We start from the raw sequence: 15,331 nt of genomic DNA, 5'->3' as shown, positions 1-15,331 counted from the left end.
AACATCACTGTAGCCGTTCGCTCCTGGACTTCTGCTTGTCGGTTGGTTCACGAACCTTTTGAGTGGACTCCCACCTTATCTGTCACGAAGAGGCTCAAACTTCGGGTGGGGACGCAGGACGGAGAGCTGTTTATTACGTCTAACCCACAACAATTTGGGTATAGTGAATTTGTGCGTCTGTTGATGTTCAGAAGTTCGTCCTCAGTGCAGGTCAACAGGTAGGCTATAATGGAATATATTGTTTTTAAATTTAGGGCTGCCTAAGACCCTGTCAGTCATTTCTGTTTTTGGAGAGTTTTGTTATTACGGCTATGTTTGCTATAGAGAACACACTATTCAAACTTTAATTGTGTGATTCGCCAAAATGCAATGTTTCAAGAATCAGAGTAGTATAGCCTACCTTTTGCCTTTGTTGTATTTATTTTTCCTGTTTCATTTGTTACTTTATTCGGTCATGTTAAAAGCGATTTAAACCGCAACAATAAACCGCAGGGAATTTATCATCTTTAGACCAAAGCTATAAATAGCTAAAAATTCTTGTATGGAATCTTCAGGCGTCTGACTTATTGGAAAAATCTTTAAAAAAATGTTTTTATATATCTATATAATTTGTATTTGGAAGAAAGGGTCATTTTTAACTTATTTTCTTTAACTTCCGTGAAATTATGTAAAATCATAATAAACCTCTATTTGCAATTGTTAGACTATTGCCTGGAACTTTTAAAGCTCATCGTTATTTAGGGTTGATAACCTACGTCGGTAGTTTTTTCATTAAAAAATGTTTAATTACTTTACAAAGCATTTTATTTATGCTTTATTGAACAGTGTTGTACATACAAATAGGACTGACAATTTTATAAGAAATACAAGTTAAGAGCAAAAAATAAAAAATAAATAAAAACGCTGCATCAGCTTGTTCCAGGGTTCTTTGAATTATTTAGGGCCTATAAATGCATTCCAATATATTTTCTTTAACAGTAAATACTCAGCCTAGTTATAAATGACGCACTATCGATGCTATGACGTGGGAATTTGCAACCAGGCAGCAGTGAGAAGCACGAGTCTGCGCAAACCTGATAATTGGTTGCTTATCGGTCGCGCCCACGGCCGAGCCGCTTTGCTCTAGCAGTTATAAGAACTTTCTAGACTTAACTGGAAGAATGATGCGATATCTCTACTTGGTCCTGTATCGCTGTTTCGCCTTACACTTATCTAACTTTAAATGCACAAAATTATCCAATAATCCCTTTTTTCATTTTAATATTAGTTAAGTTGGTTATAGCATTGCCAGGCAGTATAATTTTCTGTAGTATGCTTTGAAAAAATATGATAACACAGTGAGATCAAAATGACCTCCCTCACCTTGGCTCAATATTATTGTTTCTCTTCTTAGCTGGTAAGGTCATGTCTGCCTTTCTGCACCACTGCCCATTTCTGAAGTCTGCCCCAGGCCCGGTCCTGAGGAATGTAGGGGGCTTTTTGGGCATGGCTGACCGATGTCCTGTCATTGCCCGGCAGATTACAGCCAAAGTCACTCAGAGCCAGGATGAGAAAGGTACACTAAATCAGCATTATTTTTTAAAATCAGCATGTTTGTGTGTCTGCACCTCATCTGAAATCTCCCACCACCAGCTAAAAAGACACTACTGCAGTTTTAGGTTTTTTCATGTCTCACTGAACTTTACTATGTAATACTACTTTAGGTGTCTTTAGTGTCCCTGTTGACTTAAAAGTTGATCTTTCCAGTTAACTTTTAATTGGATGACTTCCAGTGTTACTGACTTTAAAAAATACGTTTGAGCTGCAACATTCATTAAGTATTTGTAATTTTGGTCAAACCTTGAATTTATTTATCTATCACATGAAAAATGTGTTTACTTTATAGGTCTGCTGCCACATAAGGAAGCAAAACGCTCCTTGGCTGTCTCAGCTGCTCAGGTGGCTGTGTCCCTGACCAAGGCCTGTCCCTTTGTGTCCTCTAATATTGGACTGGTTGAAGCTAGCCCTCAGGTACAGGAGGACGTCCATTCTGAGCTGGTCGGTTCTCAAGAGGAAGAAATCGCTTCAGGTAAAGCACTGCTGCTTTCTTTAATTACACATACCCTACAGACGTACTATCTGGAAAAAATGACGTTCTGAGTATGCTTATCATTCCATTACCAAAACACTGTAATTTGTAGTAAAAACATTACAAGTGTATTAAGTATTATAAATCTTTATAGGTTTCATTGTCTGCAGTAGGATCTAGAAGTAGATAGGGTGTCATTTTGGCAATTACAGCATTCAGCTATTCAGTTTCTATATCTGCAATGCTGCACATAGGGACAAGCACCACTGCATGGTATTATAACAAAGACACATGTTGTCAATGATCTGAAGTACCACTTTTACAAAGTGCCCCTGCCTGAGTACTAATAGCTACTCCTTGTTGATAAACCAGTCAAACATGTATCAATGAGTAAGTTTGCTTTGTGTCAGAAAAAGGAAAGAAATATAGAAGGAAAGAATCATTTGAAAGGTTGAATAACAAGTTCAGGACTTCAGTCGAATAGATGGCACAAAAGGTGAGTCAGATAAAAACAAACCACATTTTTTTTCCTCTGAGTGTCTTAAAGAAAAGGATCATCATGTATTTAAATAAAAATGCATTTAAATACATATAAAATTATTTTATAACCGCATAATATAGGTACGTGTTTTAACATCCAGTTTAATATGTTTATTTATAAATAATTGTAAGATTTTTGCCAGTCACAACAATATAGTGCCATCTCAGTGAATATAGAGTAAAAGCCACATAATAGCATATGTGTTTTAAGAGCAATTTTCTCTGTTCTCCTGCCATCTCTGTAGGAATGATCAGCTCTCTTTTTAATGGCCTGCAAGGGTTCTGCTCATCTTCACCATCTCACCTACTCAAGGACAATATGGGTTAGTTCATCAGATTTTCATCAGTCAGTGGCATAAATACAAAACCATGTTTTTATTATCAAATTATTAGTTGTTCACTTATAACAATAATTTCATTTTTCTTCGCATACAGTAGGACCAGCTTTTGAGTATGATGACTTCTTTACCCAGAAGATTGTTGAGAAGAAGAAGGACCACACCTACCGTGTGTTTAAGACAGTCAACCGCTTTGCAGATGTCTTCCCCTTCGCAGAGGATTACTCCATTCCTGGACGCTCTGGTTCCCAGGTGTCGGTCTGGTGTAGTAACGATTACCTGGGCATGAGTCGGCATCCACGTGTCATTAAAGCAATATGGTCAGACCCGAAACATTCCTGCTAAGAAAGTAATGCCAAAATAATTAAGCAATTACATATTTAAATAATATGCATATATGATCTGCTTCTCAGGGAAGCTCTGGAAAAACATGGCGCTGGAGCAGGTGGCACCAGGAATATCTCTGGAACTAGTAACTACCATGTAGCTCTAGAGAAGGAACTGGCCCTTCTTCACCAGAAAGATGCAGCTCTTGTCTTCTCATCCTGCTTTGTAGCTAATGATTCCACCCTCTTTACTCTGGCAAAAATGCTTCCTGGTAAAATTCAGGACAACATATTTTCACATTAAATTTTTTTTTGTTTGTTTCGTCTTGTTTGCAGCATGTTAAAAAAAAGTTGTCTAGTGATTTGCATCTAATTGATTTGACTGGAGATTAATATTTCACATAATCTCTGTCTAGGCTGTGAGATTTACTCAGACATGGGAAACCATGCCTCCATGATCCAGGGAATCAGGAACAGCGGAGCCAAACGCTTCATTTTCCGTCACAACAACGCTACACACTTGGAAGAATTGCTCAGTCGCTCCAACCCGAAAACACCCAAGATTGTGGCCTTTGAGACAGTGCACTCCATGGATGGTGAGCTAGAATCTGATACTGTAAAAAATGCCATTGGCTGGTAATATAAGAATATCTTGCCTATTTAACAGACATTACTTCTAGGTCAGTTTGTTTAGGTAAATATGGACCTCTAGATTATTTTTGACTATGTAGCCATCACTAATTTTCATCTCAGGAGCCATCTGCCCCCTGGAAGAGCTGTGTGATGTAGCACATAAATATGGTGCTCTTACCTTCGTGGATGAGGTTCACGCAGTAGGCCTGTATGGAGCTCATGGAGCAGGAGTTGGTGAAAGAGATGGTGTCATGCACAAGATTGACATTGTTTCTGGAACCCTGGGTAAGAAAGGTCCTACACTTCTCAAAGGCTGTTTTTACTCTAAAATATCAATGCCATTTCATTACCTTTGGCTGCTTAACAACAAATCTGACTCCATTATTTTTGTTGGTAGGTAAGGCATTTGGCTGTATTGGGGGCTACATTGCCAGCTCTGCCGCCCTGGTGGACACGGTGCGCTCCCACGCTGCAGGGTTCATCTTCACCACGTCACTGCCTCCCATGGTGCTTGCTGGAGCTCTGGAGTCTGTGCGGGTTCTGAGGAGCCCTGAGGGCCAGGCCCTGCGCCGGGCTCACCAGAGGAACGTGAAACACATGAGGCAGTTGCTTCTGGATGCAGGTCTGCCTGTCATCAACTGCCCCAGCCACATCATCCCCATTCAGGTCAGTTCCTTTGTGTTTCAACCACACTAACTGTAGAGTATCCATTAACACTAAGTTACATCTAGTGTAACATTTATATGAGGACAAAACTGTTTTGCCCAATATTGTATGTGCCAAACAGAAGAGATAATGATGTAATCGGATGATGAATGATGTAATACGACGTAATAGGAATGATTTAATATGTACATTTTCAATTCTTAAACCTACCAATGAAATATTAGAATGATTGAAGAGTTTAAATGTCCTTTAAAATGTCATTTGATTTATATTTTTGTTAAAAAATTCACTATAATATTTCAGGTTGGAAATGCAGAGAAAAACTCAAGAGTGTGTGACATCTTGCTGGAGAGACACAACATCTATGTACAGGCCATAAACTACCCGACTGTGCCACGTGGAGAAGAGCTCCTGCGATTGGCTCCTTCCCCATTCCACAGCCCCATCATGATGGACTACTTTGTAGGTGAGTGTGATCATCTAGCAGGTAACACATGCTGCCACTGAACCTGTTAGTTATTTTAACTATTGAAGGGTTTCCAAATCAGCATATGTGGGTCAATATTAACCTTTCCTGATTATGAATAAAGTTGATCCAGACCAGATGGGAAAAAGTTGAGGTTCGAGTTTGGGATTAGTGATGACCTCATCTAATTATGTTAATGGGTGTCTGTTGTATGTTGTGCAGAGAAACTGGTGGATGTGTGGCAAGAGGTTGGGCTGCGACTGAATGGACCTGCGACAGCCTCTTGTACTTTCTGTGATCGGCCTCTCTACTTTGACCTCATGAGCGAGTGGGAGAAGAGTTATTTTGGCAACATGGAGCCAAGATATATTACAGTTGCTGCACAATAAGATCCACAGATGGGGACAGGGATGGAACAGAACATTAATTGTATCCTGCTTACCTGCTGTCGAGATATCTTCATTTACACTGTCCTATATATATTGCTGTGTGCTGAAGTTTTATAATTGTTACATTGATTGCTGTGGTTCTTCCTATGGATTAGTAAACATAAATCTGTGTCCCCTCTGCATTTTAAAAACCTGCACATGGGCACTTTTTAAAATAAATGTTTTTGGCATTATTATTCATCACCACTTTTTCAAGCAGATTATACCTGGTTGTGAACTAAATTACAATAAATTAAAATTATTAAACTTAATCTTTGTCCAGAAAACTCATTTAATTTCCCAATTCCCAAATAAAATTAAATTTTATAAGCAATAAAATATGGCAATGCTCTGAATCATCTCCTTATTTTTCTTCTTCACAGATAACAACTTTCTTATGACATATGGCTTAATACATAAAACTGTTTACTGACAGATTCCTGTCAATGCCTTACGTAGCTGATATTATAGGTGATATTACTGGAACCTACACTAGTAAAAGCAACACATTCAGAACATTTGCTATTTTGTAAGTAAAGGACACGATAGCTAGCTGGGTGACCACATGTTTGTTTTCAAAAAAGACAAAAGGCGTGGCATGTAAAAAAAAAAAAAAGGGGGGGGGGATCATTTTCCATAAAAATACACCAATTCCAGACATGTTTGAGTAGTTCTGATATACCCAGGTATACTTTCCTGAAGATCAGTCTGTTTTAAATACAAAAATGTTTTAACAAGGCATACGTACAATCCACACATGGATTACAGATGTCCAATATTAGATTGACAAATTTATAAAGTAATGAAGTCGAGTATAGGTGGTGAGGTGTGATCGTAAGGAGACTGATTTGTGAAATTATTTTGTGATGAAAGAGAGAGTGCATCCCTCAGCATCACTGTGAGTTGTGTATTTGGCCATTTTTAGTCTTTGTTAATTAGGGCACCATGTATCCTCTGTGAAGCAGCTACACACACACTCACACACTCACAACACTGCTTGCATGTGCATTCTAAATCAATGAAATACTCAGTCAGCCACACCCAAACATTTGCATTAGGCAACAACTAGGTAACTGGGCATATATGGCACAGTGCCATTTTGTTTGTTTAGAGGGCTCAAGTTCTCCTTCAGCTTTGGTGCAAGAAAAACTATGTGCAAAAAACATCCTCCATCGCCACGTTCCAGAATAGAAACGTATTACGGCAAAATCTAAATGAGGAGTGAAATAGTATATCCTTATTGTAGTCTTGCTCTTGTGTTATAATTTTGTAGCAAATATTGTAGCCTTGCTCATTATCATTCCTAAACAAATGTATAGTACTTCGCACTTTGTTTGGACCATGCTAAAATAAATAAGTTGATTAATAGATATATAAAACAAACAAACAATAAAAATAAACGAATTTGAAAATAATAAAATAGATTGAGAACCACCCTGATATTGTGCAGATTAAGTTGTGATAAATTGCTATGACAAACTGATGTGATGTTTAGATGACTTTGCATTAAGCAACTTGTATTATTATGAATAACAAATAAATATAACCACAGAACCATTATTCCAACAGATTTTTTTATTGCATAGTGTAGAACAAATTCAAGTTCATGTCCACTGTCTCTAATTGCTGGCCATGGTCTGTAAACAGAGAGCATAAGTCTCACTCAGAAACAGTGCAGATAAATATCATCCCAATTGCATAACACAAATAATAATGTCAGCACTCTTGTAAACATCTCAAAAGTTTTTGTATAAGCATCAGTGGATTTACCGTGCTAATCCAGCTAACATAGGAGCTGACTTGGGTGAAAACTGTGGGTTTCTTCGGGTAGTTGCAGCTGAGGCCAGAGCCAAAGCTCACGATACCATGGACTTCCCAGACACCCTCATTATTTTGGCAGTTCAGGGGACCACCAGAATCACCCTGTGACACACCACACAGAGATATATTAAACTCAAATTATTTGAAGTAAAACTTTTAACTATTTCCTAGACTCCCTTTCCACTGAGTGCCCTTGTAGAAAGAACATCCATGTGTTTATGGCTTAATATAAAGAATATATATCTCAATTAAAAATTTTTTTCTTAATAATACAGCAAGAATGTAATCCCAAGCCACTGCATTTCACAGAGGCCACAAATGAAACTTACATTGCAGCCAGAAACAATACCATCTCCTCCAGCGCAGACCATAGTGTCTTTAACCTGACTGCCCCACCAGTCAGGCTGAGTGCAGGTAGCGTGGTCAACCACAGGGAGCAAAGCCTGCTGCAGAATATCAGCAATCGGGCCACCAGCTAAAGACAGATGAGAGGGAATATATTATCCATTATAAGTATCTAGTATAATTCCAGGTATACTGAAATACAGAATACCACTGCATCTGTTCTCTCCACCCTCCATGGTCAGTTTCCATAATTTTGTTTTTACATTTCCTGGACTGTTTTTAACATGTGTGTGTAACACTTTGTAATGCAACCATGTTTATACTGTTGGTCAGTAGGCTTCTATCAAGGAGGAGCCTCACTCTTTATGCGTCCCCAGCCAGTGACGTAGCAGGGAGCATTATTGGGCAGGATGTAGCCAGCCTCAGGAAGACAAGAAGACATGATGGTGTCAGTGAAGGCAACAGGAGTAGACAGCTTCACCAGGGCGATGTCGTTGCTTTGGCACACACACACACACACACACACACACACACACACACACACACACACACACACACACACACACACACACACACACACACACACAAAGAGAGAGAGAGAGAGAGAGAGAGAGAGAGAGAGAGAGAGCACAAGAACAAAACATTTTCAAATGATTCCAGTCTTTGGTGTGGGTTAATCAATTTCTCTTGTTAGCTTTAAATTACTCGGTTCACAGTATCCTAAATATCCTCAAAATGCTAAAATATGTTAAATATTTTTTGGGATGTGACTTGTGTAATAGCATAATAAATTAATATTATATATAGATATGCATTCTATAGATTTGAAAAGAAAAGGTGTTAAGGCCATATTTAACACATAAGCCAGCATTTCTAATTATTTACATATTTTGAATTACATACCGGATGAAGAAGGAGCTCCACTTCTCATGCACGACGATGGTGCTAGCAGGGATGGCCAGAGTGCCATCCTCAACCTCCTTCAGGTTGTGTTTGCCCAGCACAACTCTGTAAGTGTTGGCCTTACTGCAGGGAACAGCCACACATAGGTAATAACATTTACTCAGTTGCAAGTAAAATATTATTGTATTTATGCTTTTACAAATCACAATAGTTTTACTTATACTCCAGTATTTTTTGCAGAAACTCTGCTTTTCACCCAGTTATATTTTTTATCATTCACTTTAAGTCATCAGTTCCTTTTTGTGTTTCATATTTTCTTTATATACTTACAGGTGTTGTTTGCAGGATGTAGTTTCAGTGCAAATCTACAGTTAACTGAGAACTAGTTTTTCTGCCCTGGTGCTTTTTTCGCACTACTCAGCTGTTAATTGACAGGTTGCATATACTTTTTCTTGTGTCATTATTTCATTAAAGTAACAATACTTTTACTTTATTACTTTTTAAAGGTATTTTGCCGCACTTTGGACATAACCCCAGAGTTATGTCTGAAGATAAACAAAGTAACGACCCCAAAACCTGAATCAGGTTCAAAAGCAAAACAGAATTTAAATGATATTTAGCCTGGAGCACTTATATGTTTTGATATATATTCCAATACATGCATTCCAATGTCCCAGTATTTAAGTGTTATTGCACATAACAGGATTTCTCATATCTAGGTATTAATCAACTAATATAAAATCACGCTTCATCAAGGTGACAAAAGATGGCCTTCAGTGAGACTTGAAACAATGCTTACTTAATGCAGTGAGCGGCAGTAAGAACCCATTCGCTGGAGATCAGGGTACCTCCACAGGTGTGGCCCCATTGACCATTTCTGCTGTACTGGAGGGAAATCTATAAGATCAAAGAAGGCAGTGATGAATGTACAGCAGCTTAAAAACTCTGCTGAATTTAAAGACTGTAGGAACAAGAAAGAATGCTCAGTGCATTATGCTGCTCACCTGCCAGGGCCAGCTATGTGGACGAGCATCCTCACCCCCAACAACCCTCTTTACGATGGGAGGGAAGGTGGGCATACCACACCCATAAGCTGAGCAGGACAAGAACTCCTCTTAGTGGATTCACTATACTGATAGTTTTCATATATTATGTCCACATAACTACTACCTACCTTGATATTTATTCATTTAGCTTAGAAAAAAACTACAGAACAGAAAATACTTGACAATGTGGTAAATTGCATAAATGGTGTTCTCAGCATTTATATTTAAAAGGAATAGATGTATTCTTACCCCCGACAACCAGAAAAGCAAGGACCATAAACCTCATCATGGCTGTATCTTCTGCACTTGTTCATTCCGCTCAGGGGTTTATATAGTTCAAGACCCCTGATGTGGCAAAAAATCAAACATTCTTGGAAACTGGATAATATACTTTGTGGTATGGAAAAACAAACAAAAGCGACTTGGCAGTACTTTACTTTGATATGTCATATCTAATCTGTAACATCTGTTAAAGCTGCAGACCTTTCCCATCTTTGGACATTTACAAACATTTCTTCTGTGTCTCACTGAGCTTGGGCTTGTGGGTCAACATTAAATACAAATTTAAATGTATTTTTTTCAATAGCAAAAATGTAATTGCAGTAGTATTTGTGCACTTAAAGGTTTTATGCCCATATTTCTAAAATATGTTGTGCCATTTTGAATCATGTAAGGTTATTTGATGTCACCTGTGAAATTCACAGGGCAACATTTCAGGTACTGAGATAACAAAAGTATTTTGGGATTTATCTAGAAAGTTAAACTATGGTGTTAGCTAAGCAGCAGTAGGTTGGGATATTTCTTGCTACTATATTAGGTATATAAGGTGTTAAATGGCACCAGTTACTAGAGTAACCATGAAGCTTGTGATCTTGGCTTTGCTCATTGCTGGTGGTAAGAGAAGCATTGCTCTGTCTAACCCATATTAATGTTTGAAATTCACAAAATATTTAATCTTAAACATTTTTTCATTCAGTTTGTTTTTTGCAAGCCAGAGAGAAAGCAACAAAGATGTGAATTAGAATGATTCTACCTCGGTTTTATATTCTGACCTCATTTAACGAACTCCTTGTGCATTATAAACATCTCCCTCTCTTTCTGTCTGTGTGCATGACTGTATGTGTTTCTGAACCAGCCTATGGATGTGGGCTACCTACCTTTCCACCCATGGTGAACAGGGTGGTTGGAGGTGAAGATGTCAGACCCCACAGCTGGCCCTGGCAGGTAAAGTAATAGCTCAGCTGTCAGCACTGCACTCTTTCTCATGGTTATTTCAGTATTATACACTTTACTTCTACACACCTATGCCTATTTTAATCTGTTTAGATGATAGACTAGAATTGATCATAATATTAGTGCATACGGTTTTTAAGTATTTGTTTAAATTCTATTTTGAAATAGAAAGGGCAAACTGAGTATTACTGCAAGCTTCTTAAAAGCCTGGTGAACCTCAGGTATCATTAGTCCATGCTTACAAGGTCATGTTTCTTGGTTCATGAAATTTATGTTACTGATGATCTCTCATGCAGAAATCAACAGGCAAAGCTTTGTGTGTTCATAAGAGCATACATATTTCATTGCATGTGTATGCACACTCATCAGCAACTTTTTATGGACACCTACCTTACCTACACCTACTGTAACAGCACTCACAGGCCACATTAGGTACATCCAATGTATGCATGCATTTGATAATTGTGAAATTACAAACCATAGCCCTTCTTTTGGTATACATAATTAATCCATGTTGTATCATTTGTTGACCAGTTTCTGATCATCACTGCTGACTATGTATTATTTGGAAGACAGTTCTTAACACGGCATTAACATTAACGTGGTAGCTGTATGATTGTGGGTGATGAACGTTTCACAGGCACAGCAAAAATATGGAAACTGACCGTTAATTAAGGGCTAGTGAATGGGAAACACAAAAGGGGCAAGGCAAAAAAAGGATTGTAGACTCTAAATATACACAGAGAAGATACTATATAGATATTGTAGTAATGAAGTGGCATGTGAGTGTACACTCTTAATTCAGATATACTGTGTCAGTGTTGTGACAGTTTAATGATACATTGAGACTGTGCTTCCCCCTCGATATTACAGGCCTCTCTGCAATACAAAACTAGCAGCAGCTACTTCCACACCTGTGGAGGTACTCTGATCTCCAACCAGTGGGTTCTTACTGCTGCTCACTGCATCAGGTAGGAGATCTTTTCATGTAGGCATTTTAATTATAAAACACAGTTCAGTCCTATGTTTTGTATGGCTTCATATATTTTTATTTGCTTGAAACAGCACTATAAAAAAATGTCAGTTAATTATTTTGGCCTTTCTCCCTCTCTCTCTCTCTCTCTCTCTCTCTCTCTCTCTCTCTCTCTCTCTCTCTCTCTCTCTCTCTCTCTCTCTCTCTCTCTCTCTCTCTCTCTCTCACACACACACACACACACACACACACACACACACACACACACACACCCAGACACACAGACACAAGAACTGCCATTTGATATACGATATATATCAGCATGGAAACAGAACTACTGAGCCTTATATGATACATTTTTGCCAGCAGTAGTCGCACCTACAGAGTGTACCTGGGCAAGCACAGCATGAACACTCCCAACGAGAAGGGCTCCATTGCCATCGCACCTGCTAAGATCATTGTCCACGAGCTGTGGGATTCTGCCAGGATACGGTTGGTGTCTTTGCTAATGCTCTCTTCTCAATGAGCATTTCAGTTGACTTTTACCCCGCCTCAAATATAGTCGAACAGCCAATTCATGTTTGATGTCCAAAGTCTGTTTCTATAGCTTCAGCATTGGAGGTGTGAGGCTAATGCAGCTAACAAGAATGGAAAATTAGCATTATTTTGTGAGCATATGCATTAAATTCGTAACTAAAATCAGTGATTTATGTTTAATTTCAGTAAACAATGGAGTAACTTAATGTCATTTCATGAAATGGCTCTTTTAGTGTTCAAATATGGATACTTTGATTTTAAATTTTATATATATTATACTAAATCATAATTATCTTCAACTTGTGTTTGAATCTCTTACTGTGTGGTTTTGTGTGCATATTTCAGCAATGACATTGCCTTGATCAAGCTGCAGACCCCTGTCCAGTTTTCAGACACCATTAAACCTGCCTGTCTGCCCAAGGATGGACAGGTCCTACCTAACGCCACTCCCTGCTACGTCACTGGCTGGGGCCGTCTCTGGAGTAAGTAGCCATACAACAATAGTTAATCTTAATTTTGTATAGAGTAGAATGGCCCTTATTGTATGCTCAATGAGATACCCTTCTGTCACAAGACATACAGTGGATGCCAGTTATGGATTAATGGGAAAAAGAAGATGTATAAAACACTTAGAACAGCTGTTGTGCATCATGCATTTATATTATTCTCTAATTTGAAATGATAGCAATGTTTCCAACCAGTCTTACTTAGCAATAAATTAAAATGTTCTTGTAACCTGGGCTCAAATCCAGGTCAGATAGGTGACAGCACCAACAGCTTACTGGGTGAGCAACCATGCTCTAATGTGAAACAGTTAGTTCGTGGAACCGGTAAAACAAGAAAAGTAAGTAACCTAAAGGTGGGGAGCGAACCATGGCCACATTGTTGCAAGGGGGACAAATACCCACTAGACTGCAGCAACTATAAAGCTACCTGCACATATATCGCCCTTCAAAGGAATGGAGGACGACAAAACTAGGGGGAAAAACCTAAACACCACGTGTGGGAAAAGGAAGAACCAAGGACACCTCAGGAAGGATGGCAGCCCCGATGCCCTGGAAAAAAACAAACTAAAACTTCCCAAACAAAATCAGAAAACAGGGAGGAACTGTAATGGCTAAGGGGAGCCTTGGGAGAGAGACAGATTTGAGGGGGAAAACTGGAGGGGACGTGTAAAAACACGGACACCCTCGCAGCGCAGAAGTGAGGTGTAGCACAAGGGCGCACAGACCTCAATACCCGAAGTTACCGGCTAGGAGCTTGGCTCAGAACTTTGGCAAAAACCTAGCACTCAGTGACGTGGTCACTGGGCTTATATAGGTGTAGCCCACCTGTTGGGTGTTAAGTCTGATTAATGGTGTGCCTGACTCGAGGCCTCCTTTTGGTGGCTGGAGAGGGCCTTGGCCTGACCCTTACAGTTTTCTTTGCTGAAATTTTAAAACTGTCCTATCCTGATAGCTGGTAGGTGTGATGACTCTGCTTTGACCCTACTTTTTTTTCTCTGTCTCTTCATCTCTATCTCTCTCTGTCTCATTTTCACATATTTGTGTCCAGCCGGAGGTCCCACTCCTGACATCCTGCAGCAGGCTCTGCTCCCTGTGGTCGACCACCAGACCTGCTCCCAGCCAGACTGGTGGGGCAGTCTGGTCACTGGGAAAATGGTGTGCGCTGGAGGAGATGGCCTGCTGTCCAGCTGCAATGTAAGTGCTCACGCTTGCTATTCTTCTCCGTATTCTTTATAATAACATGCCTGGCTCCTGTCTTTTAAATTGATCCTGATTTAATGATTGCACCAAATCTGATGATTACATTGAATTAAATAATTTGAATCATTATCTTTAAATTGATATTTACACCGTTTATATTTTCATCTCTAAAACTTAAGTGGAATCATTCTATCTATCAGTTATATGTTTTACATACTATTCTCTATTGACACACTGCTGTTTACTAACATCTGCATGGATTGTGATATACAGGGTGACTCTGGGGGCCCACTGAACTGCCAGAGCGCTAATGGCTCCTGGGACGTTCAGGGAGTGGTGAGCTTTGGCTCCAGTCTGGGCTGCAACTACCCCAAGAAGCCCTCCGTTTTTACCCGTGTTGCCTCCTATAGCTCCTGGATCAACAAAGTGGGTGCAACCACACTCTTTATATTATTTACTTTTAAATATACAGTCTCCTGTGTGCTGTAGTTTCCACACAGCTTACAAACCTTATCCCAGTATTAAAGATCAGATAGCAACCCTTTTAAAAATTCTTTGTACTTATTTTCTAGGTGATGACCACAAATTGACCTACAGTGTGAACAAAGGAAAATGTAAAATTAATAATGAACATGTAAAATTAATAAAAGAGGTTATGAACAATCTTTGTGCTTTTTAATTCTTTTTTTTTAACTCAGGAAATGCATGGACAGGGAAAGGTAGCTACAGGGGCAGATTCACATGTAAATCGCAGACTGAGAAAAGAGACAACCTAACACATATTATTATTATTATTATTAGTTACATTTATATAGCGTCTTTCTCATACACAAGGACGCTTCATAGATATCAGCTTTTGCAAACACCGAAGAGAAGCGGCAGCCAAATTGCGCACAGCATACTGTCTATCGGAACCCACGGCCCCCAGGGCGACTACACATATTTGCGAATACAAAGTGAAGATGGAGTGCTTGAACTCACCGGTTTTTGGAGAAGCCAATTGCAGTGGGAGTGGGTGGAGACTGTGACCTTCTCTGGCCAGATGGGGTATTGCAAGCCCAGTTGGTTTGGGCCTTGTTATAATGTGCTGCTCCAGTCAGTAACCGGGCAAGAGCTCATAATGGCTTTAGAGCTCTCAGAGAAAAGGAGGGGCATTCTTCATGTTGCATTGTGTGGTTTCTTCATCCTGTGGTTTTCCTTCTTTTTGGCAGAGTTTCTGTGTTAAATACTGTAACCAAGCATGTTTTGCCTAGACTGTTTCTTTTCTAAATTCGTTTAAACTTTGGCTCAGATAAACTTTAT

At 39.2% G+C, this 15,331-nt stretch overlaps 3 protein-coding genes across 3 annotated transcripts; 2 read left to right on the top strand and 1 right to left on the bottom strand.

Moving 5' to 3' along the window:
- The first annotated feature begins 113 nt into the window (after nucleotides 1–113).
- alas2 (aminolevulinate, delta-, synthase 2) lies at nucleotides 114–5,737 on the top strand. The gene is made up of 11 exons (XM_027015988.2): nucleotides 114–218; nucleotides 1,394–1,555; nucleotides 1,886–2,068; nucleotides 2,854–2,931; nucleotides 3,044–3,266; nucleotides 3,360–3,544; nucleotides 3,689–3,868; nucleotides 4,026–4,190; nucleotides 4,303–4,571; nucleotides 4,875–5,037; nucleotides 5,260–5,737. Exons 2-11 carry the CDS (start codon nucleotides 1,405–1,407, stop codon nucleotides 5,424–5,426), a joined length of 1,764 nt encoding a protein of 587 aa, XP_026871789.1. The 5' UTR covers nucleotides 114–218; nucleotides 1,394–1,404; the 3' UTR covers nucleotides 5,427–5,737.
- A 1,318-nt stretch (nucleotides 5,738–7,055) lies between these two features.
- ela2l (elastase 2 like) lies at nucleotides 7,056–9,869 on the bottom strand. Its single transcript, XM_027015989.2, has 8 exons — nucleotides 9,830–9,869; nucleotides 9,539–9,627; nucleotides 9,334–9,431; nucleotides 8,535–8,657; nucleotides 7,992–8,128; nucleotides 7,616–7,761; nucleotides 7,236–7,388; nucleotides 7,056–7,102 (listed from the first exon to the last, which is right to left on the bottom strand). The coding sequence occupies exons 1-8, from the start codon at nucleotides 9,867–9,869 to the stop codon at nucleotides 7,085–7,087; spliced, it is 804 nt and encodes a 267-aa protein (XP_026871790.2). The 3' UTR covers nucleotides 7,056–7,084.
- A 559-nt stretch (nucleotides 9,870–10,428) lies between these two features.
- Nucleotides 10,429–14,693, top strand: ela2 (elastase 2). Its single transcript, XM_027016004.2, has 8 exons — nucleotides 10,429–10,474; nucleotides 10,716–10,804; nucleotides 11,687–11,784; nucleotides 12,156–12,278; nucleotides 12,669–12,805; nucleotides 13,878–14,023; nucleotides 14,303–14,455; nucleotides 14,602–14,693. The coding sequence occupies exons 1-8, from the start codon at nucleotides 10,438–10,440 to the stop codon at nucleotides 14,617–14,619; spliced, it is 801 nt and encodes a 266-aa protein (XP_026871805.2). The 5' UTR covers nucleotides 10,429–10,437; the 3' UTR covers nucleotides 14,620–14,693.
- Nucleotides 14,694–15,331: the final 638 nt, after the last annotated feature.

Source organism: Electrophorus electricus, chromosome 23 (assembly GCF_013358815.1).
Source record: "Electrophorus electricus isolate fEleEle1 chromosome 23, fEleEle1.pri, whole genome shotgun sequence".
Taxonomy (NCBI): domain Eukaryota; kingdom Metazoa; phylum Chordata; class Actinopteri; order Gymnotiformes; family Gymnotidae; genus Electrophorus; species Electrophorus electricus.
Note: the sequence above shows the minus strand (reverse complement) of the source record. Positions and strands in the feature narration are given on the sequence as shown.

What these genes read in the sequence shown, in the direction of transcription:
- alas2 (XM_027015988.2), top strand. Translation starts at nt 1,405, where the DNA reads ATGTCTGCCTTTCTGCACCACTGCCCATTTCTGAAGTCTGCCCCAGGC. An exon ending in TCAGAGCCAGGATGAGAAAG is followed by an intron (nt 1,556 to 1,885) that starts GTACACTAAATC and finishes TTTACTTTATAG; the next exon opens with GTCTGCTGCCACATAAGGAA. An exon ending in CCTACTCAAGGACAATATGG is followed by an intron (nt 2,932 to 3,043) that starts GTTAGTTCATCA and finishes CTTCGCATACAG; the next exon opens with TAGGACCAGCTTTTGAGTAT.
- ela2l (XM_027015989.2), bottom strand. Translation starts at nt 9,869, where the DNA reads ATGATGAGGTTTATGGTCCTTGCTTTTCTGGTTGTCGGGG. An exon ending in TGGCTGGGGACGCATAAAGA is followed by an intron (nt 7,762 to 7,991) that starts GTGAGGCTCCTC and finishes ATCTGTCTTTAG; the next exon opens with CTGGTGGCCCGATTGCTGAT. An exon ending in GTATTGTTTCTGGCTGCAAT is followed by an intron (nt 7,389 to 7,615) that starts GTAAGTTTCATT and finishes GGTGTGTCACAG; the next exon opens with GGTGATTCTGGTGGTCCCCT.
- ela2 (XM_027016004.2), top strand. Translation starts at nt 10,438, where the DNA reads ATGAAGCTTGTGATCTTGGCTTTGCTCATTGCTGGTG. An exon ending in TGGCTGGGGCCGTCTCTGGA is followed by an intron (nt 12,806 to 13,877) that starts GTAAGTAGCCAT and finishes ATTTGTGTCCAG; the next exon opens with CCGGAGGTCCCACTCCTGAC. An exon ending in GCCTGCTGTCCAGCTGCAAT is followed by an intron (nt 14,024 to 14,302) that starts GTAAGTGCTCAC and finishes TGTGATATACAG; the next exon opens with GGTGACTCTGGGGGCCCACT.